General features: G+C 48.1%; 1 protein-coding gene across 1 annotated transcript; it reads right to left on the bottom strand.

Annotated features, from left to right (window-relative positions):
* Positions 1-1,059: 1,059 nt before the first annotated feature.
* Positions 1,060-27,133, bottom strand: LOC111757938 (src substrate cortactin-like). Its single transcript, XM_063230030.1, has 8 exons — positions 26,863-27,133; positions 19,694-19,780; positions 19,496-19,569; positions 17,386-17,515; positions 14,752-14,853; positions 13,662-13,772; positions 7,767-7,836; positions 1,060-2,008 (listed from the first exon to the last, which is right to left on the bottom strand). The coding sequence occupies exons 1-7, from the start codon at positions 27,001-27,003 to the stop codon at positions 7,789-7,791; spliced, it is 693 nt and encodes a 230-aa protein (XP_063086100.1). The 5' UTR covers positions 27,004-27,133; the 3' UTR covers positions 1,060-2,008; positions 7,767-7,788.

Below are 27,133 nucleotides of genomic sequence, written 5' to 3'. Positions count from 1 at the left end.
ACCCAGAGGAGTGGTATGCATGCAAGATTCCTACTGATACTCGAGCCTCCTGGGCTGGCCTTGCCATCTATGGACTCCCACCCACTATGTGACCAGCAGAAAGAATGACATCAACATGCTCTGATCAATGATCGACAGGGAGGCATCTACAGTCGAGCAAGGTGGGTATATTACCAGTGAGCGAGGGACGGTACGCACTCCAGGTAACTAAGAGAATGAGAGAAAGACTTCGCAGTTTGGAACTTGTGTTAGGTGATGATTTCAGAAGAGGGTTTAGGGAAATGGGATTTATTCTGGATTGGATGTTGTCAGGAGCTGGGACAAGTCTAGAATTGGGGATCTCCATGACTCTTATCACAAGGACATGATGCTATAAGAAAGTTGTAGTGGGTTGAAGCTGTGATTGCTGAAGAGGGGAAAATTATCACCGCTCACAAAGCAGAGGCCACTTGTTCACCAGGTGGGGAGACACATGGTCCCTACAGAGATTTGACTGATGTTCCTGCCGTGTTTGTGATCAGACGTGACCATGGAGTGATCTTTGGTCCTGATAGGTCTGGACACAAAGTGGCCTTGTCTGATGTTGGCATTCTGTGAAATTGTTTATGTCTAGTGGGAAAACACTGTGGTCCAACTCTTGGGGTGGCATGCAGCTCAGGTCCACGTGATGGCCCAGTGGACAGAGCCAAGCCAGTTCTGCCTGTCGGCTTTTCTGTTTCTCAAAGGAAGACAAATAGTGCTCAGTCCAGTGTAGCTCAGCAGGAGAACAAACAGTTCTCAGGTGTGCTGTAAAAAGTCAGGACATTTTGCCCATCTAATGACACAAAATCCAAAAGCAGTTTTAAAAGTCTGATAAGTCTAACTGCATTAGAGAAAAATGGAACAAAACCAAGAAACTCTTTGTTTTTTTTTTTTTTTTGTCTTTTTCATTTTTATCGGTACCGGGGATCGAACTCACGACCGCCTGCTTGCAAGGCAGGTGCTTATGCCGCTGAGCTAAACCCCCAGCCCCCAAGAAACTCTTTGAATGTCAAAATAAGTGACTACAAAAACAGGTGAGAAGGTGGAAAAATATATTTGCAGCTTTATTACAGAAAACGCTACTGTCTCTAGGATACAAATAGCTCAGGAAAGAATAGAAGAACCCTTGAAAAAACTTTTTTGGTGTACCTGGAAGTTCATTGAAAAGATCCTAAGCATAAGAAAATTTCTCAGTGTGGCTCATAAGACCAGCACAAGTAAAATCTATACCTAGATGCCACTGTATTGGTGAGTCCCTTGAGGGATGGGAGCTCATATCCATTCCTGGAAGTAATACACAGTGTGCAAGCCTTGTGCAGAGGAAATCTGGAGTTTCAGAAAATGCGTGTATATATTTTTTTATTCTGGGTCTCTCTCCTCTCTCTCTTCTTCTCTCTCTCCTTCACTGTATGTAGTAAGCTCCTAGATTTCAATTTGTTTTAATCAATTGTTTTCATTATTCTTTTTTTGACTTTTGTGTTCTCCCATTGCTGGCCAGGCAGAGCCCCTCTGTCCTCTTGGTTCAAACCATTACTCTATCACAGCTTCTTAGTATGAAACGTATTCCAGGATCATTGCATTTCCTGTGCAAACCTGAAATCAACAATAGTTTTAATTGTTCAACTGATTTCTTATCCTTTAAAATATTTGGATTTTCTTTTCTGGAGACTAGAGCTAAGCAGGCCCCGTGTTGGTTCTGAGCACATTTGTCATTGTTAATGGATTCTTGCAGCTTCTCAGCTTTTGAACAGAGAAGCTGGGTGGGATCTCTCAGAGAGCCCCATTCCCAGGAAGGGCATGGGAGCGTGGGCACAGTACCTGCTTGATAGTGGCCAGAGGGTTTGGTGGTGTCCTAGATGGCTTCCGGATCATAGCCCAGGCTCTGCTAACTGCTGGCCTGTGGGAAGGTAGTTTGTGGCCTCTGCACTGTACACATGCTAGGGCTCACTTTCACTTGCAGGACCTCTGCGTTCAAGGAGGCTGCATCCTGAAAAGGAACAAATGGACATATCCTGTGGCCTGGCTGGCACCTACAAAGTTTACAGCTACACTGTCAATGCCACCTAACACATGGGGACTTATTTCCTAGCTTCGGCTGGGATTGAGGAAAAGGACACTAGTCAGGAAGGCATCAGTTCAAAGTCCTGACTGACCTCTCATCCAGGGAGCCCCAGTCCTTATTACCCCCAACACTCCCAAATCCTGAAGGGACTGAAGTCCACTCTCCTCACCAGGAACCATACACTCCCCAAACTGCATCCCCAGGGCTCGAGTCATTCCATCCTGAGTTCAAATTAGCCTGTTTGTATTTTAGGTCTCAGGTTTCTGTCCTGTCCAGTGCTGCCTATCAGCACCAGCCAGCAGCTTCTTGTCTTCTAACCAAATCCTCTGCACAGAGTGAGGCAAGGGAACCACCAAAAGAACCATGTTCAAAGACAAAGGTACTCAGAGAAAATACACACCTTATAATTTAAAACTGCGTGACTAAAAAATTTTTTAAATAAAAAAAAACCATATGACTTCTGAGTTCTAACAGGCATCCTGAAGCACACATTAACATTGGCTCCAATGTTTCTGACCAGGTGCCCTCTGTGGGTCACAAAAAACAAGGCAAGTGGTCAGGAATGGCACTTGCAGGATGCTGCTGGGAGGCCTGGCTTTCTCTGGATTTGGGAGTAAGACCAGGAATACCCAGGCCCGGCCCTGTGCATCTCCATAGCTTTCACGGGTCTGTAACCTCCCTGTGTCTTGAGTCCTCAGCAGTTGCAATTCACTGACACAAAGTGCTATTTAGATAAAAGAGTAAATGTGCAGCCCAGAGTGGCTATGGGGGAAACAGGAAACAGGACAAGGGCCACAGTGGAGGGGGAGCCAGGAGCTGTCAGGCAGGTTAGCATCTGAGGGACAAAGCAAGATCGCAGGTCTGTGAGAGGCACCAATGTGGCACAGAAGGGAGGTGTCTGGGAACACACCATCAGAGCCACAGGAGTGACACTGGTGGTGGCGCCTCAGTGCCAAAGGAGGCTGGTTCCCATAAAGAAGTGCAGCCAGCTCAACACACACAGGCTTGTGAAAGAAGACCAACAAAACCAATGTGACTGAGCATTTGGCATCCAGCGACTTACCCAGGGCTGTAGGGAGACAGTGACCCACTCCTCAGCTGGCAGTCTGACTGCAGGGAGGTGCAGAAAGGTAAAGAAGGGCAACGGGGAGGATGCCTCACTCCAAGGATGCCATCCCTGAACCCTGCCACACCACAAGCCCAGTGTGGGCACAGAGCACAGCACGTCAAACATCCACACGGGCACTGCAAAAGGTTCAAGACTCCTTCACGAACCAAACAAAAACACCCACCTCATAGATGGGGCTGGAAGGCTGCCTCTCCTCAGCTGAATGAGGAGTGGGGGACTCAGGGGGTGTTTCCTTTTTGGCTCTGGCTTGCTCCTGCAATAGAAAAATAGCAACCAGAAGGTCATGACCGTCTCGATGACACCAGCAACTCAGAAAAGGAAGGTACCTTAGCCTGAAGAATGGGCCTGATGCAACAGCAGACAGTGTCACACATCCTAGAGAAGGAGCTGCTGCAGCAAAGGAAAGTCATGCAGTCAGCAGACCACCTTGAGAGGAAAGACCTCGGCGGCCTGCAGCACTTCGCGGTGCCACGCCTGGAAGATGCACTTCACTGGGCACTAGGCACAATTGCAGTGCTGGCGCTGGCCTATAGTTCGCTGTGGAGTCCTCACTCACTGAGGGGATATAGATGATGAGTTGATGCTGTAGTGGACTAAGGTTCTCAGGGACCATGACGTGAGGGGACTATATTATGAGTGGGAGGAAAGTGTGACTCTTTGGCCGTCATGGATACAATGCAGTAGACAAATAATGCCCCCTGCTCTGATTCCATGGTCGGCCCAATGTCATCACGAGGTCCTCATAAGACAAGGAGGAGTGTGACAGGCAGTCAAGACATGTGAGGATGGAAGCAGAGTCTGGAGTCACACGAGCCAAGAAACGCAAGGGCCTCTAAAAGCTAGAAAAAGGACAGACACACAGAGCCTGCAAAGGAATGCAGCCCCTCTGACACCTCTGGGGATTCCTGAGTGCCACAAGTGAAGAATGTGTTGTTTCAAGCTCAGTGAGGGTGACCTGAAATGGCAGCCACAGGAAACACACTGATGGCCTGCATGCTCCAGGGAGGACTGTGGAGGACACACAGCCAGGGAACCGTAGAGGCATAATCTGAACCCCAGGTGCCCATGGCACACCTCCCCCATGGGACAACGAAACTGTCTCATTTTGTTGGAAAGCAAAGCAGGCCTGGTCCTCGACAGGTCTCTGCATAGCTGTGGACTAGCCTGACCTGCAAGCATTTGTCACCTGGAATCCTACACAGGTTCAAAACCCAAGGCCTGAGTCCCGGGCAGCCGTGAAGGGCAGGACTGGGCCCACCAGCCTCAGCACCCAGGCCCCTGGCTGCAGGGTAACTGGATCACTTCACAAACACAGCTGCAGGCCGAAGGGCCTACCTCCAGCCCTTCCCAAACCCAGCTGGGTGAGAAGCCTCCTCAACAGCAGCCACCAGACAGTGTGGATTGACACATAGGCTTCTCCTGCCAGGACGCACTGTGCCAACCTGTCTGGGGTGCTCCTAAGTAACGGAGGGGGTCCACCTGAGACTCAGCACACTCCTGGGGAGGAGGGGGGCCTGTAAACAGAAAAGGACTCAGCAAGCAACCTGCAAAGAAAGGGGCTAAACAATAACTACCCTACTCGAATCTCTCCTCTCAAGCAAGCAGGTCAAACTGTTGTGTCCCAGATGACAGAGATTAAAATCCAGTCATGAAATAAGGAAGGCCCCAATTACGTGAAAAAAAGACGAGACAGCAAGTAAAGAGTGCCTGTGTGTATTCGGGTGTTCTGTGACAAAGAACAACAAACAAACACCTTATTTTATAGAAACTATGAAGGAGAGGTCATTAGGTGTTTCTAGTCACTAAGAACAGGAAAACAGTGTTGTCACGAACCTCTGCTTCCCATCACGTGCCTGCCTGTACTAAGGCAAATCGGGTCTTGTTCATTAATGCCTCCGTTCCCAGCACCCCTGCCTCTGCACACCGACCTCCTCCCGCTGGGGATTCTTGGAACCCAAGCACTGCTGTAAGGAGAAAACATCCAGAACCTCACTTGGCCCAGCAGCTTCGTGTACATTATTTCAGCCTCGACTGCTCAACTACCCAAGAGAACCAGCCAGGCTGTCAGCCGTGGCTCCTGATGAGCAGGTGGCAGAGCAGAGCCAAAGCCCGCCAAAAAATCCTGGAAAGAGAGTCCTTGCACTCTGTCCAACCTCCACGGCCTCTGTAACCTCTTCTTCTAGTCAAAGTGTGCAGACCACAGGGAAAAGTGGCAGACCAGCCCCAGAGGTCAGGGCAGGCCACCTTGGCAGATGGGTTTGGCCGACCCCTGCCAGCCTGTGTGGCTGACTCTTTGAGTGGAAAACACTTTCTACTGAGAACTTCTGGGAATGCGGAGCAAAGTGGCAGCCACCGCAAGCACGAGCACCCCCTTGGCCACGCATGCTCACGCGCTGGGCCAGCTTCTCTGTCTCCACCTCCAGCTTCCTTCGAGCCTCCTCCTGCTCCTGCCTTTCCTTGGCCATCCACTGTGCTCTCTCCGCTTCCACCTGTCCTCCTGCCTTCTCTCTTTAGTGAGATTTTCAAACTTTGCCCTCATGTTGCTGGCTTTGCTGGCTCGCTGTAGAGGAAGGAAAGAGGGCGTCTGCCTCACAGCACCTCGGAACACTTCCCTGGGCTGAAAGCCCAAGCAGGGTGACCTTCTGCAGCAACAGTTGGCCCCACCAAGAGCTCACACTTCTCCCACCCCACTGTGCTCAGCCTGCCAACTGGGCCAGCTCTCTACACTGTATGTAGCAGCACTTGTGTCTGAACCTTAGCTTCCCACGTATTCTTTTCTGAGATGATGGGAAGTGAACTCCAGAGCTCTGAGCTACATCCTCAGTCATTTTTATTTGCTTTGTTGAGACGGTCTCATTAAGTAGCCTAAACTGGCCTCAAACTTTTGATCCTCCTGCTTCAGGCTTCCCGGTAGCTAGGACTACTGGTGTGAACCAGCACAGCCCTGCTGGAATACTTTTACATAACCCATCATCACATTACTTGCCACCACATGCTGAAAAAACAAAGAAGCAGGCATCCTTAAGAAAAGATGCAAGTCTATTGTTGTTAAAGAAGTTTAAAAAAAAGATACTGATTTTCAGCAGATTTTGACCTTTACATATGCATTTTGGGTGTTTCGTGTGGCAGAAATGGGATAGTCATAAAGCACTCCTGTGCATCTCAGAGAACAGCCTCTCTGCACTAGCTAAACGGTTTTCTTATGGAACATGATTTTCCCTAAGATAACAAGTGGCAGACAAACTCTGGTTATGCAGATTTGGGGATCTGGCAGACACTTCCTCCAAAGTAAATGAATCAAATCATTCTGTCAAATGTCAAAACTTATAGCAGTATTTGTTACCCACAGGAAAATTAATGCTTTCAAGCAGAATTAAAGAGTTCTAGGAAATTAGTAGGTGCCAGAGTGAGCATTGTCACTTAAAGACTGCACCAAGGAGATGGAGAACAAATGTGATTTTCTTCAATAGTATAATGAAAGGGATCAATCGCAGGACAACAAGGATAATCTGTAGGTCTACTGTTTTTTTAATGGCTGCAGCATGATGTTGTCACTCTGGGGAAGCTTCCCAGGATGCAGAACTAGCCTTTAAGGAAAGATGGCCCACACGCACCAGGCAAAATACAGAACACCATAGTGACCCCAAGGTCACCAAGGGCCCTCCCTTCCCACCTGCTGGTCCACCTGTGTCCAGTTTACCTTAACTGTAGAAGCAATCTGGCCACTGCCACAGACAAAATGTGGGAGCAGATATGAGACCCCAATCCACCATCCTCTAGTAATGGGATTTAGAAAAACATAAAATGATGTCATTCCCCTAAATTTTCTTATTCTGGAACTCACAGTAGTTTTTTTAAAAGCAAACTTAATAAGCAGACTTACCATAGTTTTATTTTTACATGAATTGAAAACTTTCCTCCATTTTAATTTAGAATACATACCAATAAACACATCCAGGTCCATGGAGGCTCTCTGTGGTCCTCAATGACTTTCAAAGTGCCAAGGTGGTCTGGGACCACAGAATCGGGAAGTGATCCAAGGCACCTGCAGCGGAGCTACAGTAACTCTGAGCTCCACTCCCCTCCTTCTTCTCCTCTCCCCGCCCCCTCACCCCACTGAGACTTGAGCCCAGGGCTCTTTCATTGTGTAATGTTTCTTGTGACAGTTCTCACTGAGTTGCCAAGACAGCACTTGAACTTGCAATTCTCCTGCCTCAGGCTCTCAGAGTGCTGGGGTTCTGGGCACAGGCCACCTACTGGCAGGTATTTCCTCTGAAGTGAGCAAAAGTGGGCCTCTGCTTCCCAATTTTAAGTGGACCCCCATTCACAGGGACTCTGGTGTAGGCTCTGTTGTGAGAGTTACTTTCCGAAGCAAAGAGGGGTTAACTGTGTCTCCAGGGTCCCTGCAATGTAGGGGGCAGGGTTATGGGGGCAGTCACACATGTCCCTCTGCTCCTGGCTGTTTCTCCAACCTTGCTTTTCCTCCTGGGATTTTCCCTAGACTTTCCTCCAGAGAAGACCAAATAGCGCTTTGGCTGTGTGGGTGACACTCACCAGCTTGAACAGGGACAGTCTTCTAGTAGGCAGACGATACCTGTGCCACACCTTCAAAGGTCGACGCACTCTGCAGAGAAGGAAAAAGAAATCAGAAGTGTGCTCCTCTGCCCCTCCCTACCTGCGGAAATGCTACAGCCTCCCCAGATCCCTCAACAGACCAGGCAGCCTAAGTTCTGCCCCTGTGTTCTGCAGATTCGCGGAGGTACAGCCACACACACTGCTGACCATTAGTCAGTGTCACAGCCATCTGCTCAGGGACAAGCCACCTCTGTGCTGCTCAAGCCTGATCAAGCCTGCCCCCGCCCTGCCTACAAACCTCTGCTGTGTGGGGACAGGTCCTCAGGACACACAGGCCTGCCTGGCCAGATGTTCCACGTGGCTCTGTAATTGGGATGCCACCACTTTATTTCAACTGGGCTCTCAGCTACACCCCAGGGAAACCGCTGTGACATCAGGCCCTAAACCGCAGGACCTAGCACAGGCTGATGGGGTTCTTAGAAACTAATGACCTTCCCCAGTTCCTTTGAGAGCTGCACCACTGCTGATGGGAGCACTGTGCTCCAGCTCAGGATGCTCACTGCTTCCCCACATGGCACACTAGAGTGCAGCCCAAAGAGGCAGCCCCTCGAGGTAGCAAAACCACACTTCCCTGCGGCACAGGCACAGATGGCTCCAGCTGCCCAAAGGAGACCAGAAAGGAATCTGGCTCACATCCACCCTCCCCTGTGCCTATCCTTTCACAGGGGAGCCAAAAAGCCCACCCCAAAGGACTCCCGCCTTGGCCAGAGCAGTCACCTGTCCTCCTAGCCGCCATGCCCAACAGATCTAGCTGTATAGCTCTTAAGGGCCTTTGGCCTAGACTTATCTCTGCTGAGTCTAAGCTTTGGCTGCTCAGCTTTCCTGACTAAACCTTTCCCTTTTCCCAAACCTACTGACCTTGGACAGTCTGCCACCTTTTCTAGAACAATCCCTGCCCAGCTGTCCAGGTGACTCCTGCCTGCCCTGTAGCCTCAGGGTAGCAGTGAGATCACTGCCCTGGTTCCTGCCCTCTGCTTTGGGAGGGTGGCTCCAGTCCTCTCATCCCAGTTCCTGCAGTGGAGGCCTCTGGCTTGCTGCTCAGGCAGGGGCATCTCTCTGTCCACATCCACTCCCCATCCATATCACCTCCCACACCATCCCTGTGCTCAGCCTTCCTCACAGTGACTCCGTCACCAAGACCCACCTCTGCTCTGCATGCTGGAAAGGGAAGCCAGTCTATACGTGGGACGCAGGCATCCTCCCACTGAGCTACACTCCAGCCTGTGACTGCCTACAGACCACAGCCTCTCGCACTTGCCACCTTCCTACCCATATAAACCTTGCTCCATCCTCCTTGTCCTGTCTGGCCTGGCTCCAAGATTCACAAGAGCAACTACTCTTGCCCTTGATCCCCTCATGCCTATTACAGCCAACCTTGTCCAAGACAGGACAGGCTGGGCATTTCCAAAACAGAAGGTCACTGGCCTCACATTGATCTCCATCACCACAGAGACAACTGCAGACTCGAGTCCTCAGCGACCCATCATATTTTTAGGACGGCCTCATAGCAAAGCCTGGGCCCTGGCCAGTGGCCTCACTTAGAAAGCACCAGGCTCCATGACAGCACAACAGTTCCAAGGGGGAATCATGATGCCTCACGCATAGGGTTACAAGAGGCAATGCCAGCCTCGCATGCTTACTTCCACGGCGTTTACAAGCCCAGCAGTCATTGGTTACCACTGGCATCAACCACAGACAAGAGACAGAAACTTCCTCAACTCCCAACCGCCAAGCCACAACTTCTGACTCTCTCACTCATTAGCTCCTTCCGTCCTCCTAAACCAGGGGCCCCAGCCACCAGATACTTCCTGGAGTTCCCTGCTGCCACCTCGAGGAGCCTCCTTGCCCAGCATCCTCTGACCTGACACTTCCATCAGACAGGCGCAGCCCTAAACTGGACGAACTTCAGGCATCACAAGCACTTACCACACATGCTCATCCAAATTCTCCAGCTCCACAGTCACCCCACTGGCCACTTGGCTCCTCCCTCCTCCTGGGCCCTTGAAGACAAACCCCAGCCCAGCCACTTGCCACCTTTACATCTATAACATCAGATGCATCTCCCATTGCAATTCCAGCCTAAGACAATACCTTGTTCAGGCCTCTGGGGCCACCTCTTCACAGCAACCTTAGACCATCTCCCACGATGCAGACAGGGGCTACTCAGGGCAGATGCCACTCTTGTCCTCTGCCTGCTAAGCCCATCCAGGGCTCCAGAGTCCCTTGAACAACTTGAGGACCTCACATGGTTTGTGCGGCTCCCTTCTCCAGCCCTGCAGTGATCCCTCAATCCCCCACACCGAAATATATGCTGTGCCCTCTGCTCTGCACTCTCTTAGCCCTGACTTTCCTAACAAACTCTTCCCAGCTCTTCAGAACTGGGCTGTGACTAGTCCTTTCTCCAGACCCCTCGGCCTGTGCGGTGTGCCCCAGGGTTCTCCCATGGACCCTGGTGACATGGGGAAGTGCCCGAGGAGAGGCTGTGAGGTCAGCCACAAGCTGTATAGGAACAGAGCTCTAAGGCTCCACCATGCCACCCACCACTACAGCCAAGGGCAGGATGACCCTACAAGTGGTCTCACATTAACTCAATTCCCAGTCTGATTTACCATTCATAATCAAAGTTCAAACAGCAGTATGATCCAGTGACAGCTCCCTCACTGCCATGCTATGGCCAAGCACTCAAGACTGGCTAGTTCAGACCTCGACTGGGAGCCAGTCCACTGCTGCCGTAGTGACATATGCCAGCTGAGTGGGTAGATGGCCAGAACCACGAGCACAGTGCCTACCTGATGGTAGCTACAAACAGCAACTGACACAGAGTGGGGGCTGCAGGAATCCCTGGGCCTGCGGGCAGAAAGTTCCACATCTGGAGCTGGACAGCCTTACTTTATCCATCTGATCTTTCTGCACCCTCTCCTTGACACTGAATCCTTTGGAATAGTCTGGAGGTGACAAAATACAAGATTTACTCTGAGGCAGAGGACAGGCCCGGTCCGAGATGATCGCAGGTGCATGCAGATAGGGCTCAAACAGCCCAAGAAAATGCACCCTGGCAGAAAGAACCAAGAACCGCCACAACACAGGCTTTCCGGAACAGGCAAGTTGCGTCTGACCACAATGTCTAGTGCACAGGCAGGGAGCAGGATAGGCGTGGGCATGCTTCTGGCATTCTCCTGGGGAAAGGGCGGAGACGGGCAGCAGGCTGGCAAGAAATAAGCCAAGAAAGGGGCACAGGAGGCCTTTGCGATGGGACACTTCACTAGCACAGTTTTCCACACCAACCACAGGGCTTACGCTCATCTGTTTCCTATGCAACCACTCTACCCAGCACTAAATACAGGCTCAGTCGCAGTTTGTTTTCTTGCTTTTTAAAAGAAAGAAAATACTCCATGTGGACATTCTACCAGCCAAATATGTCTGCTGCAGCAACACACATCCACATGGAAGTCACACTGTCATGCAGTCTCAATGCCGCTGAGACTCGAAGGCTCTCTCCATGCAGTCTGCAGGGTCAGGCCCAGTGCGTTCACCACCCTACACCCAAGCACTGCGCAGGTCCTAATACTGCGCTCAAAGCCCACACTCTGCCCTTCACTGCTGGACATCATCGTTCAGCCGGTGATGGGTCCAGGTTCTAGTAACCAAGGCCTCAGTTGGAGAACTTTGATGGAAAGTGTGACTGCTCTAAGGAATATGCGTCAACTATCTGGAATTCCAGTGTGTGGCCCCAGAAAGGTTACTTTCCAGCTGTGTGTACACACTGTGTGGCTACATGTGAAGATCCTACACGTGGGTGGTGTTACAAGCAAAAAAATCAGAACAAACAAAACTACCCACCCCTGTCTGAAAAGCACCACTGCTACAATGAAACACAGAAATCACACAGAACACGCATTTCTCAGCCCTCACTGCTACGAACCCTCTGATGGAAGGGTCAGAGGTGCTGGAACTAAAACCTCTCTTTCCTAACCTCAGAGGCAACAAGGCCTGGCACGATGACCCAAGAAGTCGTGGTCAAAAGCAAGCAAACACGCAGAAGGTTGTTAGAAGACCACCCCAGAAACCTGCGAACTATAATTTCTACCCCAACTTTCCTCTGAAAGGTCAAAAGGGGGAAAAAAGAGAATGGGATAAACGGGAACTTAGTTTCAGTGGGTTGAGGATGCCCAATGGTCTGACAGCTGGTGAGCAGGAGAGCCTGCTAGAGCACCGAGGTGAACCCTGAAGCCTGTGCTGGAAGTGGCTGTACCGCAAGGGAGTGTGGGAAGAGGCAGGAGGTGGGGACTGTGCCTTGGTGGGATTCGTGCATGGCCAGTCTTTCCTTATATTCAGGAGTCCCACAGTGGAGGAGTCCTGCCGCTCGGACTGAACACCAAATTTGCTTCCGAAACCAGTCTGATAATCTGGAAATCCACATGTGATAAAAAGGGCTTCCTTTACCTATGCTCACCCAGTAAAGGACCACTCCTCTTGTGCCCAGAGTGTTTCTATATTACGATAAACAATTCCTTTGTATCTGGTCCAGGCTAGTCTACCTGTCACAATACAACTCAGGGCATGTAGCCAAGTATGTAACATTTTGTTACTTGCTTTGTATTGCCCACTTTTAAATTGTATACTATGCTCTCTGTAAACTCAGGAGTTGCTTTTGTGGAATTATCCTGCACCAGTCCCCTGGTATCAAGATCCAACAGTCTGCCAGCGTGAAGATGAAATGCTGCCTTCTTAAACAATCAATGAATGAATGCATGAATAAATGGGAAGGGAGTACAGCTCTGTAGTTGAGTGCTTGCTTAGAGTGTGCAAGGCTGTGGGTTCAATCTGGAGTACTGCTGGTTAAAACACACACACACACACACACACACACACACACACAAAAACAAAAAAAAAAAAAACAAAAAAACCACTTTCACAGTCTGGCAGGCACCACAGTCAAGCACATCCAGGGCAACGTGGCTTCCTCCCCAGAAGGCTGCTGCACATCAGGCTCAGCTAATGTATTGTAGCCATATACTGCCCATCTCGAACAATTCTCTATGCCACACAGGAACGCATTCTTCAAATAAGCTATCCTAAGAACAAAATGAATACTAATAACAACAGCAGCAGCAGGAGCCAGGCACCATGGTGGGCATATGGGCACACTATCTGCTCTGCTTTCCACCCAGCCCCATGAGTGAGGGATTACCATGACTCCCATTTCACTTGGAATAGAAATTCCAAGACAGCTAGGATGTCAAAAAGTCGGAACACAGACTGAGGCCTGTCCACATCCAGGCCTCTGCCTGCCATGAAACAAAATGAAGGAAGGGGCTAATGGCCCTGATCCAAAGGGAATCAGAACAGGCTCAAGCTTGAGCCTGCCAGAACATCTGGACCCAGCCTGCAGCCCTGAAAAGGAGGGCTCCACAGGAAGAACTCTGAGCAGCACTTGCCACAGTGATATATAGGAAGGGAAATGGGTGGGAGTGGTCCCCATTGGCACATTCTTAGGCAATAAATTTAAGGGTGTCCTATGCCCAGGGCACTTAAAGAAGGACCCCAGTCCATCTGGTAAGTAGACAGCAACACAGGGATCTCTAAGCCCATGTGAGAAAGGCCTTTCTTTACATGCTACTACCCCCCTTTCTCACCCAGCTGGCTCAGCCTCTCAGAGCACCCCAGGGGAAGAGGCCTCGGCTCTTCTCTAGACATCCCTCCCAGCACACTGCTACGAGTGACCCAAAGGACACACATAGCACCAGCACCATCTGGGGTGGAAGGCACTGTGCTCAGCAGAACTCGGGGTCACTTCTTGTGCCCATCACTCACCTGGTCAACTCTGTCCATCTGGACACCAAACTTGCCTCCAAAACCCCGGACCGAGTCGACTTGAGAGCAGTGCTTAGCAAGTTTCAACTGATATTCATGGCCAACAGCTGACTGGAAGAGAGTCCAAAAATAAAATATCACAGACTCACGCCTAGCACAACATTAACAACCCAGGTGCAGGCATTTCCTCCATGCACCCATGGCCAGAATCCCGGGAGAAACTGCAGCCTGAGCCATTGAGTCTCTGGTGCAGGGTTCCTCCAATGCAGCTGCAGGGCTCTCACACCACAACGCCTGACCTAGAGTGGAGCTTTGGATGCAACAGGGCATGGAAAAAAGAGATAATGGCAGCTGACCACACAATTCCTAAGAGCCATTTACATGGACATTGCTGGCAATACATTTACTCTCTTGAAAAAAGGCTTTTTCATACTGTAAGAACTACAAATCAGGACAAAAAATATTTATTTTGTCCATACACTAAAGCATAGAAAGGTCTATTTTAGTAATAACACAGACTCAGAATCAACACCGATGTATGCATACAGTGTAGACAGGGTACCAGCTGCTGTCACCCAAACTGGCTCATTCCAGAGTCGCAATCACCAACACTGTCAGCCCCCATCATACAGGGAGCACAGGTTCAGGAATCTTCTGTATGTTACATGTCTACCAGGTAGTAAAGTAAGGAAGCAGAGTCTGGGGTTTTGGCATGCTTCACCTTGAGGTCTGCAAACCCCAGCCTCAAGAGCAGCCCTCTCCAGCAATGACATTCTTCGGAACCCAGCTGTGTCTCTTCACCAGCACAGTGTCTCTGGTTGTGTCTATGATTCTTCTACCCAGTACAGCCACCTTGATAGATCGTGTGACCACAATGCTGCCTTGGGCCCAACGGTTCCCGATCTTGAGCACAGTTAAGACCCAGGCTTCCAGAGCTAATCCCACAGTACATAGTCCCCCAGGACCGCTCCATGGGTGCTAAGGACAGGCAACACAGTGACAGGTGTGGGAAGGACACACACACATCCAAACACATATGCCCACGCCCCATTGGTACACATCCTGACCTTAACCACCTATGCCAGTTTACCTGGTAGATGCTGGGTCTGGCCACTTGGGCAGTGTTCAGCACATCAGTGAGGCTCGGCAGGTGGCCATTCTTGTTATTTTTCTTGTTGCTGAGATAAAATACCTGACACCCAAAGTTAAAGGAAGAAAGCTCACACATTGTAGAGGTTTCAGTCCATAGCTGGTTCCGAGACAGGGTTGTACATGGCACAGGGGCAAAAGTTCAGAGCAGCAGAAGATAGTAAAAGCAAGCAAGCAGCCTTAATAGCATCTTTCTGACCATTTTATACTCTAGGCTGCTAGGATTAGGGTGCTGTCAAACCAACCAGTATCACACAGCCTTAAACCCAGCATCACCCACTCTAGATACAGTCACTTCCAAAACAAACCCTGTGATTGCATGAGGCTCTGGGGGGACATCTCGACATAAACCGTAACATACCCCATGCATGACCTCTAGGATCTCAACCAGAAAATGTCAGTGAGGGAGTGGCGAGAGGCCACTGTGACAAAGGGATTCTTCAGCATAACTTCATGTAACTCAGAAAGTTACATGAAAATGACTCTAAAAAGACAGTCATGATCACCATGTTTGGCAACAGCTACAGCTTTCTGACTGAAACAGACATGCTCCTAAAGCATCTTTAATCTTCTACTGGCACAATCACACTTGCTATTACACAGTTGTGCAAGTGGAGCTCCACCCTGAAGGCTGAGGTATAAGAAGCAGCAGAGACCACAGAAACAGGAAGCCAGAAGAAGTTGGCCATGTGCTCAGACAATGGCACAACTAGAGCCCCGACAGCTCCTGTGCTTCCTCAAAATATGATTCTGGCAGTGCCTGTCACTAGTTCCTCAATTCTTTGCACAAGGAAGGACCTCACTACTATTTATGCAGGTTCTAGACAGGGCAAGTTACAAAGAGTTTAAGCACTTATTCCCAGGTTAACTGTCAGTTCTTTCTGAAAATAGGCTGGTCTCATGGTGCTCACATGAGATGAAAGCTGAATATTCTTAGACATGTAGGCCCAGAGAACAGTAGCACTAAGAAGCAGCAGAGGCAACAACCATCTCCAGGTCCACCGTTGCGGGATTATTATCAGCCCCTCTGAGAAGTGAGTGATTCTTTGAGCCAGTAAGGACCTGCATGTATGTGTGTCAGCCACAAAGCATGATTCTGCACACTCACCACATGTCCCTGAGCACCCTGCACAACACCAAGCCACCCACAGATGAGAATGATGAGTGTTGGCCCTGAAAAGCCAGGCCAGAGAAGAGTCTCACTGCAAACCACAGCACAACGTGGCAGCAACAACTGAAGGGGAAGCCAAGGCCAGCGTGAAGGAGAAGCGGGGTCTCAGGGTGGGAAAGTTAGGCGGAAGGAAGAGATGGGCTCTTTAGGAAAGTTTCTCGGCTAGAAAAAGCCCAAGTTGGAGGCTCAAGGATAAGCAGGATCCAGGCCAACAAAAGACACAGCCCAAGAAACAGCAGAGAAATCATTTTAAATCAGACTTGTGCTGTATAAACCGGGATCATTTTCCTTAACCCTAACTTGGGGCCCGATATAGTCAGCCTCTTTTTGCACAAACACCCCATGACCTCCACTGAGCACAAGCCTAGCCACCTACTTGATGGAAGGTTCTGTCTGCCACTTTGCTCTGCTGCTCTGAAAGGCTACCAGACTCGTATCCAGAGCCCCAGGGAGATTCTTTTGCACACACTATCTATTTCACCATTAGGATATCTCTGTGGGACAAGCACAAGTGACACAGCAAATGTCCATGTCTCTTTCCTGCAGATGGCACCTAGTCAGCCTCCAGCTTCAGATGTTTAATTCGATTCATGCAACAGGAGGAGAGGTATGGAATTACCCACCAGAATCTAATGCCAGCTGATCCTTTTACCTCTGTCCACAGTGCGGGCAACACATCAGTCCGGTCTGAACAACACCAAGTTGCTCAGACCTGAAAATTCACTGCTGCAAGGGTGTCTGCAGAAGTCTGCCCTGCTTTACGACAGACGTGCTGCTATCTGCACTGTTTATTCTCCAGGGAGAAACCAGCCAGCTGTCTCGAGCCAACACTCGCCTGCTCTTAGGTGGAACAATGTGCAGTGCCATAAAGGTGGCTGTGCTCATCAGCAGCTGCCATGAGCATCTGCTCGGTGTTGGCAGCCTGGTCCCATCACTGACTGCTCACAGAAGCCACCTGGTTGGTGCTGATGCTACATGCAGAGGTCAGTAAAGCCACATGGGACGTCAGCTACATGCTAGCACAATTTCCAGGAATGATGTGATGAGGGGCCCACAGGTATGGTTACTCTACGGAATGGTACAACTTGGGCCATAAGCTGGAAACACAGGTAGTGCTGACTAGGACATCTGCAGCTCAGTTGTTTCTGGACTTTGTCCCATTTACAAAGTCCAGCTAATCTCCCCTTAGGGTCTCTCTACCATTCGCCAGCACCTCTGGGAACTTCCAAAAGCCAGAGAGTTTAGTGGGTGGGGTCAGTTGACAGAGACCCACTGTGAACAGATCTCACCCCTGACAAACCAACTTGACACATTTAAGCTAAGGAAAAACGTAAGGACTACATGGCCCACCACAAGCAGCCCACACAACCAGGGACCCAGCACAGACAGCTGTCGCCCACTTACTTTGTCCATGCTGTACTGTTCTACGCAGAATTTCCCTCCATAGCCATGGGAGGCTTTTGGTCCCGTTTGAAGTTCCTTCTCCTTGAGAGTGTGATGTTCTTGAAAGACGTTTTCTCTTATCTTGTATATGCTTGAGAAGAAAGGTAAGAGCAGAAAGAAAAAAACTCTGAAATGGATGTGCATCCTTGTTTTGCAATGGGATAAATAAAGACAGGCAACATCACCTCTGCAAACTTGAAAGCTTTCTTTTTTTGGTGCTGATCAACTGCCTACCTTCTATGTATGTTCCTGACTATCCTGAAGCTGGGGCACCCACTTCAGCGGTTCTTGCGCAGAAATGGATGGAAGGAGGAACGCTGTACCAAATGCACACCATGGTCTCATCCAACTCCGCCCCAAAGGTACCCAGCTAAAACTTGAACTCCATTTCATTTGGAGAAAGGCCGCTAACTTCAGTAGACAAATGGGTTAGGAACACAAGTCCTACAAACACCATCAGGAGGCAGAAGGGGGGATAAAGTCAAGGTCCCTTCCTCCAGATCTCCAAGGCCACCAAGGATACCTATAACAGTCTGTCTTTATTTGAGGTACTCAAGCATTGTATACCTGTCCAGACAGACATTCAGAATTTATCACCTAAGAGCCACTTTTTATTTTAAATACAGAAAGGCAGGAGGCACATCACAAGATTTAGTCAAAATCTGGCAAGCCAGGAAAGAGCTGTCACCATGAGAACCCAGAGCAGCACAACAGCTACCTGGGCATGGAGCCCTTCTGCCCAGAAGACACAAGGCCCACACCATCAACACAAAGACAATCATCACAAGAATGTGGCTAAAATACATACCAGGCCTAGAAACTACCTGACCCTCCATGAGCAAGAGAAGAAGAGCCCCTGCAGAACTCTGGGAAGAGCCGCAGGGTGCCAAAAACGATCCCATCCCCACATTTTCCTCATGGAACCTTAACTCATCCAGATGCTGCCATCCCAGACAGTCCATATTCCCTGCCCAACAGGCTGAGGCCACCAAGAACAGAAGAGGTCCAGATGACCTAACCAACTTGGGGCAGGTGTTCCTACCAGGACCATTTCATCCCCTCTCCTAGCTTTCTGACTTCTCAACTCAGTTCTGTGGGAAACGTGGGCTGGGCAAGCCCAGGAGGGACCAACACTTAAGACTAAATTTGAGTCCAGCCTAAGCAACATGGTAAGAATTTGTTTCATTAAAAAAATACAAAAAATAAAAGGTGATATTCTAAAATGTCACCATGTAGACTCTGTTGTTCCAGGTGATTTACTGTATCCTCCTCAACCAGATACTGTGGCCAAGTAAGACAGGAACTTTCCCCATGTTTCAAAGCAGGTCACCAGGTCAGCAGTGCTGCCTTTACAATACAGGACAGGGACAACCAATCCTGACCAGTGTGGCCTAAAACCAACCTCTGCGCATGATTTTAAAGGCCCTTTTATCATCGCTTCTTGAGAGAAAACAAGCTGCCCAGAGCTGGCATTTCAGATAGTGCCAGATCAGAAATGATGATACAGCTCGCTGTATCCTAGTCTAGGCTTTTCTCAAAGCCTGGAATTCAGTTCAAACACCCCAGTGACTAAATCCTGCAAAGCACCATAATTTTCAGACAATAATAAAAGGGAGGAAAAAAATAGTAATAATAATAATCAAAGGAAGGAGGGTGTTTAAGATCTAAAGTATCCAATGACATCTCACAGTTGAGAAGCCTCCTATTTAGAGAAAGAACTTAGGCAACCGTGGGCCCTGATGAAAATCACCAGATGCAGAAGCAGGAGTCCCAGAACTGTAAGTGAGGAAACTTGTCTATTGTGGACATTTTAACTTGGTGGCCAATTACACGTGTAAGCACATATACATAAAAGCATGCATTAAATCTAGGTGCCACGACTTATATTCATTCATCTGCTGTATGAACACCAGGTCAATACCATAAGCAAAAGCAACTCTGACGCCTGATTGGCCCCTTCAGCTGTCAGCAGTAGATGTCCCTGCTGGGGCCTGTTCCCATCCTGCGGAAGACCCACTAGTTGAGTGTGCGGAGGGGCCCCCATTCACGACAGCATTGCAGAGGCTCTTACTTGATGTGTTCCTGGTGCCTGGACCCTTGCAGGGTTTTGGAGCCCCATCTCTGTTCCTTTTTGCTCACATCATTCTGGAAAGAAAAACAACTAGTAAACCCCACACCCACGACTGTGAACACAAACACACAAATGAACAAAACACAGGAAAATCGCTTTCAAAGAAACGCAAATCACAGGCAGGCTGGTGACTCCTACCACAAAGTCAGGGTCGGTCCCCCAGTTGTCAGCTCCTCTGTCGTCCTGGGTGATGGACACAGCATAGGCTGTTGATGCTTTCCACATCTGAAAGAGCAGCACCAAGGTTACAGAGTAAGCACAGCCACCTTCAGGCCCAGGTTACCACGATGCCAGCGCAACACATGGAGGGCAGGAGCCACATGACCAAACGCCCTTCCATCATCACTAAACCTAAATGACAGCTGTAGGGATAAAAACAACTGAGAACTAAGAGCTCAGCTTGTTGTAAATCTTTTAAAAACACATCCTGACCTTAGCCACCTATGCCAGTTTACCTGGCAGATGCTTAGTCTGGCCACTTGGGCAGTGTTCAGCACATCAGTGAGGCTCAGCACGTGGCCAATCTTAAGTTATTTTTCTTGTTGCTGAGATAAAATACCTGACACCCAAAGTTAAAGGAAGAAAGCTCACACATTGTAGAGGTTTCAGTCCATAGCTGGTTCCGAGACAGGGTTGTACATGGCACAGGGGCAAAAGTTCAGAGCAGCAGAAGATAGCAAAAGCAAGCAAGCAGCCTTAATAGCATCTTTCTGACCATTTTATACTCTAGGCTGCTAGGATTAGGGTGCTGTCAAACCAACCAGTATCACACAGCCTTAAACCCAGCATCACCCACTCTAGATACAGTCACTTCCAAAACAAACCCTGTGATTGCATGAGGCTCTGGGTTACCACGATGCCAGCACAACACATGGCAGGAGCCACATGACCAAATGCCCTTCCATCATCACTAAACCTAAATGACAGCTGTAGGGATAAAAACAACTGAGAATTAAGAGCCCAGCTTGTTGTAAATCTTTATAAACATCACCCTTTGATTTCAAGTACTTTAATGATTTAATAAATGTTTCAAATCATTTAGTAGAGGGCTACCTTGTCATGTTTTGGGGCAAATGCACAGCATAGAAGATGCAACTCCTCCTATGTTAGGAGGCTTAGAAAACAGTCACCTTTATCCATAGCACTTTAAGTTGGTTCTGTAAGGTTTGTTGTTATAGAGAACAATGACACATCTGCAGATACCAGTAAGATGCTGTTTGTAACTTCAAACCTTCAAAGGCTTTTAAACAATTATTAAGAATGGATGCATTTTCCAGAGAGAATGAAAATAATCATAAAATTTCACTGAGGTTACAAAGTAACTGAGAGATGTACCAATTAAAATAATTTTTAATTAGACTAACCAAAGCTGTGCCCCAGTCTGAACTAAGAATTCCAACCCTCCCTCCTCCAGCACTACAACAGCTCTTGCAGCTTGTGTTTCCTGGACAAAAGCCCTTCCCAGCCTGAGAACCTCCTTCCAAGCTTCCATTCTAGGTCTCCTAGGTCTAACGGCCACATCCCAGAGAGCAGTGAGAGGGATGATGGTGCACTGCTCTCAAGCTCTACATGGGACTCCTGCTTCCTCCTCTAGGTGAAGACCCATCTGCCACCAGGTGGGCAGGACCTATACAATGCCCCTCAAATGAGAATCACCTTGAACCTCCTCTAGATGCCCAAGCATGACAAGAACTTCCCAGATGTTAAAATCAAAATGGATCAAAGACCTCAATATTAAAACAGAAACACTAAATCTGCTGGAAGAAAGAACAGGTAGAACTCTTGAACACACAAGTGTAGGAAAACACTCTATCAACAAAACCTATTACTCTGCGTGGAGGCACATGCCTATAATCCTAGCACTGGGGAGGCTGAGGAAGGAGGATCACCACGAGTTAGGGGCCCACCTGGTCTACACAATATGTTTAAGGCCAGTGTGAACTACACAGTAAGGCCCTAACTCAAAGAAAATAAATAAATAAATAAATAAAACAAAACAATCAAAAAAACATAATCACATGGAAAATATTATAAAGATTCAACAACTGGGATCTCATCTTACTAAAAAGCTTTTGCACACCAAAAGAAATGATCAACAGAATAATGAGACAACTCACAGAGTGAGGAAAAAAATAGCCAATTGTTTCTTATCAAAGGACTAATAGCTAAGGAGGGGTATAGGGACTGAAGGGAAGCGAGGGGAACATGGAAAAAAATGAATCAAGGTACGCTATGTTCAGGTACAAAGTCCCTATGATGAATGTGATCATCATGTGTATCTAAACTATACCAATAAACTTAATAAAAATAAACATACAGAAGCCACTGTATTGAGCCCCACCAGCCCCCTAAAAAGAATTTCCCGGCTGTGATTTGCCTTTGGCAGATTTTAAAGAGCAGATAAACAAGCCTTAGCACTGAGAGGCATGACCAGACAGTCTGGTCCCAATCATCCATTCACAGATGAAAAGTTACACTGTGTGCATGGCCGCTTCCTGCCCTGAGCAACACACTGTCCTCCATAGGGCAGTTGCCTAGAGGCAGAAATCCAGGAACCACAGGTTTAGTCACTGGAAAGGACAAGAGGCGCTGTGGGGCCAGCAAAACTTCCATTCACCCCAAGTCGAAGATGCAATAGTCAGCTGCCTGCCTCTTTCAGTTTCATCAGGGAAAAGAGTTACGCCTATCGGATCATCTTTCTGCAGACCAGCATCACAAGCTAGGAGGGGAGACCTTCCACCTGGCTTTATACCATCAGGCCTAGTGGTTCCTGCCACATGCAGAACACAAGGGAAAGAGGTGAAGGACTCCCCTGAGAAAGGCCTCCTACCCCTAGTTCCCGAGCTTTCTGCAATTTCCTTTTCTAAGACAGATGCAACACTAAAACTTTGACTTCAGTTTGTTTGTTTGTTTGGTTGGTTTTTTTGAGACAGGGTCTTGCTATGTAGTCCAGGCTGGCCTTGAACTCACAGTGACCCCCAGCCTCTGTAATGCTGGGATTACAGACATGTGCCACCACAACCAGCTTGGCTTCAGTTTTTAATTGAACTTTTTTTAGTGCTCAGCCTAAAACCCAGGGCCTTGTACTTGCTAAGAAAACACTCGACCACTGAGTTACATTCCTAGCCCCTGACTTTTGTTTGTCAACAATGAAAATTTTTTCAGAAAACTGTTGGTGCTTCTCCCTCCAACTTCCCACTCCTTTTCAGTAAAGTGGTTTTACCCTTAGGACCCTGGGGAAAGAACATTAAAAAGTTCACAATACACAACACTTTCTTCCCAAGTGATGAATGCCTGCTTGCAAAACTCTACTTAAAACACAATAAGCCAATACCGAGTGTCCAGACATTTGGAATGCTTCTGTCTATAAAAAGATTAAGGGTGAAAACAGACATCTGCTGCCAGGCCCTCTGGGCAAATGTATCTTTCCAGAGCTTTGTAGAGTACCTCAGGACTCCTCCCCAGCATAAAAAGGTTTTAGGAAGATCTTCATCTTACTAATTAAAAAGCTCAACACAGGAACTTAATAAAGATTGGGGGGGGGTGCATAAAAAGAATTTAGATGTTACCCACATGCACCAACTGCCCATGAAGAATGTCATCACTGTGTATTGCAAATGTATACTAATAAAAATTTTAAAAAAATTAAAAGTGACATGTTTCAAAAGACAACTACACAGCATTTCTTAATGGAAACAGAAATGACTGCCTTAGTTGCATTTCCTGTCTGCTATAATCCTGGTACCTTTCCATTCTTTATTCTAATTCACAATGCTGCTAAGAACAATACAGTTCTATTATTGTTAGTTTTTATAAGTGATTTAAGGGAAACATTCTCTGAAGGGATCCGTGATGAGCCTGGGAGGAAAGGCCAGTGTTGTAGGTACTGTCTGTCACATGAGCCACATGAGAGACGTGTGCAGAGATGGAGACCACAGGAAGCAGACTGCACTCCCAGGGACCACGCAGTTCCTGAACAGGGAACAGGACTTCAGCCCACATGCTGGCCAGTCCACCAACACACAACCTAGTCCCCAAGACCACACATCAGCCTCAATGGGCACCACACTGCTCCATGGCACACACTGTGGGGAAAACAAAACGCCCTAGCAGAGTAACCTGAACCAGCGCTTAGATCTCCACCCAGGAAAGAGAGTGTGGTCCTGACTGGCCTTCACTTTCCTACCTAGGTCCTGACCCAGCTATTGCTCTTTCTCTTTCTGCAGTCCCTGTGGATTGCTTAGTACACTCTGGCTACTACATTGTAAGTATAGTCACGGTGCAGCTTCAAAAATCTACCCAAAGAGCAAGTTAAAAAAAGAATTAAGATATGTTATGCACGCGTACTAAGTCCCTGTGTTGAATGTCATCAATGCAAATGTGTACTAACAAAAGGGCAGCTAGTGATGGGCTGAAACCTACACTCATTTATTATCCTATCAGCATGTTAAGTTTCAAAGCTCAAAAAAACAACTGACTGGAAAATGAACTTCTAATCCAAAGTGAAAGACTCTGGACCCCCACCTCATACTATGCACAAAAGTTAATTTAGGCCTGGGGATGTAGTTCAGTGGTGCAGCCTTTACCCAGCATGTGCAAAGCGCTGGGTACAATCCCCAGCACAAATAAATAAGTAAGTAAATAAATGCATGTCTTAAATCGGTTTAATTTTTTGAGACCATAAATTTGACAACAGTTTCTTAGATGTAACACCAAAATTATAAAGAAAAACAAAACAGACTGGACAAAAGTTAAAACTCTGCTTAAGACATAAGTGAAAAGATGACTGACTCACTGAGAGAAATCTATTTTCAAAGTATATATCTAGAATATATAAAGAATTCTTTTAATTCCATAATAAGAAAAGATACACACCCCCATTTAATAACAGATAAAGGAGCTGGGCACAGTAGCCCACTAGGTCCAGCATTCCAAATGCTCAGGCAGGAGGCTCATGTGAGTTTGGAGTTCAATACTGGCCTGGACAAGACAAAGAGATTCCTATCTTATTAAAAAAAAAAAAAAAGTGGGGCAGGGCCCCAGGGGGAGGTTGGGGATGTAGTTCAGTGGTACAGAATACGCTTAGCTATGTGAGGCCCTGATGGGATGGGTTTAATCCCCAACACTGCATCCAAAAAAAAAAAAAATAGTAATAAGAGAATTAGAACCCTTCTTCAGTCCTGGTGGAAATGGAAAACAGGCAGTTCTTGGAAAGGTTAAACAGCTACCATATGACATAGAGATTCTACTTCTAAGTATACACTCAAAAGAAATCAATGCACAAGTTCATATAAAGACTTGTACATGAATATTCACAACATCATTATTCATAATAGCCAAGAAGTGGAAACAATCCAAAATCCATCAACAGACAAACAGATGTATAAAATGTGATATAGTTACCAAGTGGAATAGCATTCCTCCACAAAAAGGAATGAAGTTATAATACATGCTACAATGTGAATGAAGCCAGACACAAAAGACCACATACAGTAATATGATTCCATTTATATGAAACATCTAGAGTTGGCAAACCTGCAGAGACAAAAAGTACAATAATGGTTGCCCCAGGCTAGAGGAAGGGGAGACTGGGAAATGATGGCTGGGGCACAGGGTTTCTTTTGAAAAACATAAAGAGAGTTTCTGGCTATGTTGCACAGGTTGGCCTCCAACTGCTGGGCTCAAGCAATCCTGCATCCTCCTGAGTAGCTGGGACAACAGGAGCAGCCAGTCTAGGATTGCTGAATTAATGACACAGTTCCAAAGTGCATAGCGATGAGGGCCACACAACTCTCAGAATAGAATGAAAACCACTGACTTATACACTCTGAATGGGTGAGGGTATGGCATGCAAATTATATTTCATTAAAACTGTTACAAAAAATTACTGCTCAAAGATAAGACTGTCACCAAACACCATTAATACAAACTTCTCTCGCAAAAAAAAAAAAAAAAAAAAAAAAAGCCCCCCCCCCCCCGAGTGTGGAGAGACAAAATAATCCTGCCTTGAACAAACAGGGTGAAAAACTCTGCTAGGAAAGAATGCTGTAAGACATGGGGTAAAAGCACCCATTCAGAATCGGCTTTCCCTGAACTTCGCTGCAGACAGCTCAGAAAAAAGCCAAAAAGGAGCAAAAAAGCATCTGTTGAAGCCACAGTAGATGTCACAAGGCCCACTCTTACTCAGAGGAAGCCTCTTATAACAGAGCACATACTTTTGGGTTCATGCCTAAGCAGAGAGCAGTGGCTTTGCTTGGCACAGACACCAGTGAAAGACAAGCTGATGGGCATTCGGTCTGCTGCTATCAGTTGCCCAGGTCAAGGAACAGTGCGACTCAGGGCACTAAAGGCACTGGTAAGGAAGCACACATTCAACCACATGCCAGAGCACCTACTGCATGGGGTAGGTCAAATGTCTGAATCACCAAGTCTGTTTACTCTAAATGTAAAATGCTTTAAAAACAGGTCCCATTAAAAGTCAGCTTTCAACAGTCACAGTGGCACATGCCTGTAGTCCTGCTACTCAGGGGGGAGGCTGAAGCAGAATTTCAAATTCAAGGCCAGCCTGCACAAATTAGAAGACCCTGTCTCAAAAAAATGTTTTTAAGGCTGGGGAGGTAGTAGAGCACTTGCCTAGCATGCTCAAGGCCCCAGGTTAAAAAACTCCAGCACTAAAGGAAAAAAAAAAGGATGTCATCATTAGACAGGATAAACTTACAATTACTGGAGACCTGATATGAGCAACAGCTCTGTATCCCCCAGCTCTTTACTCCTGCATACCTCAAAGTCCCTAAAACCTAAGGCTGCTTCCTTGTTTCTTCAATTTCTTCTGACATACTTTCCCTACTCAGAGAGAGAAGGAGCACTGACTCAAGGCCCTGGAGTGGGTGACTCACTGTAGTTCAGAAATGGACTAGTCAGCCCTCCCTCTCCACAGCCTAGCCTAGCCTGGCAAGGCCAGCTGGACAGAACTGCTATCTGCATCAGCTGTTAGGGTCTCCTGGGTCACACTCCTGACAGAACGCCCAGCCAAGTCAAAACTGAGCATATCCTGCAGGCACCTCAGGTGCATGGCCAAAAACAGAAATTCCGCCTCCAGTGGCCCCAACAGGGCCCCTCCCACCCAAACCCTCCAGCTGGGCGGCTAAGGTTGCTCTGGTGCCAGACCTATCCCATCCACGGAAACACAGAAGCGAAACACACCCAAGCACCTTTCTGGTGCCTTGGCACACACCCAGGAGGGAGGGCCTGTTCAAGATTCCCAGCTCCCCTGCGCCGCAGCATTTCAACTGACCCCATTTACAAACCTCTCTCAGGTGCTCATGGCCGATCCCGAACTCCCGCGCAAGCCCGACCTCCACACACAGCGCCCTCCGACCTTCACCCCTTCCCAGGCTCCCACCTCTTCCCCAGCACTTCTGACCTCCGCCTCTCCACTCCGACCCCATCCACCTATGCCACCCTCTGGGATCCCGAACACCTCTGGTGCAGGGTCTCTCTCCGGGGTTCAGGACCCCCTGACCCGCGAGCCCCTCCCCCTCAGACCTACACCTCCCTAGTTCCCGGGGGCCCCAGCAC

The sequence above is a fragment of the Cavia porcellus genome, unplaced genomic scaffold (genome assembly GCF_034190915.1).
Source record: "Cavia porcellus strain 051 isolate PalLab524CR breed Dunkin Hartley unplaced genomic scaffold, mCavPor4.1 scaffold_18, whole genome shotgun sequence".
Lineage (NCBI taxonomy): Eukaryota > Metazoa > Chordata > Mammalia > Rodentia > Caviidae > Cavia > Cavia porcellus.
Note: the sequence above shows the minus strand (reverse complement) of the source record. Positions and strands in the feature narration are given on the sequence as shown.

Excerpts from the sequence above, each read along its gene's own strand:
- LOC111757938 (XM_063230030.1), bottom strand. The coding sequence starts at position 27,003 with ATGGGGTCGGAGTGGAGAGGCGGAGGTCAGAAGTGCTGGGGAAGAGGT. Across the intron at positions 19,570-19,693 it reads GGACCGACCCTGACTTTGTG|AATGATGTGAGCAAAAAGGA; the intron begins GTAGGAGTCACC and ends TTTTCTTTCCAG. Across the intron at positions 14,854-17,385 it reads AACAGTACAGCATGGACAAA|GTATTTTATCTCAGCAACAA; the intron begins GTAAGTGGGCGA and ends TTTGGGTGTCAG.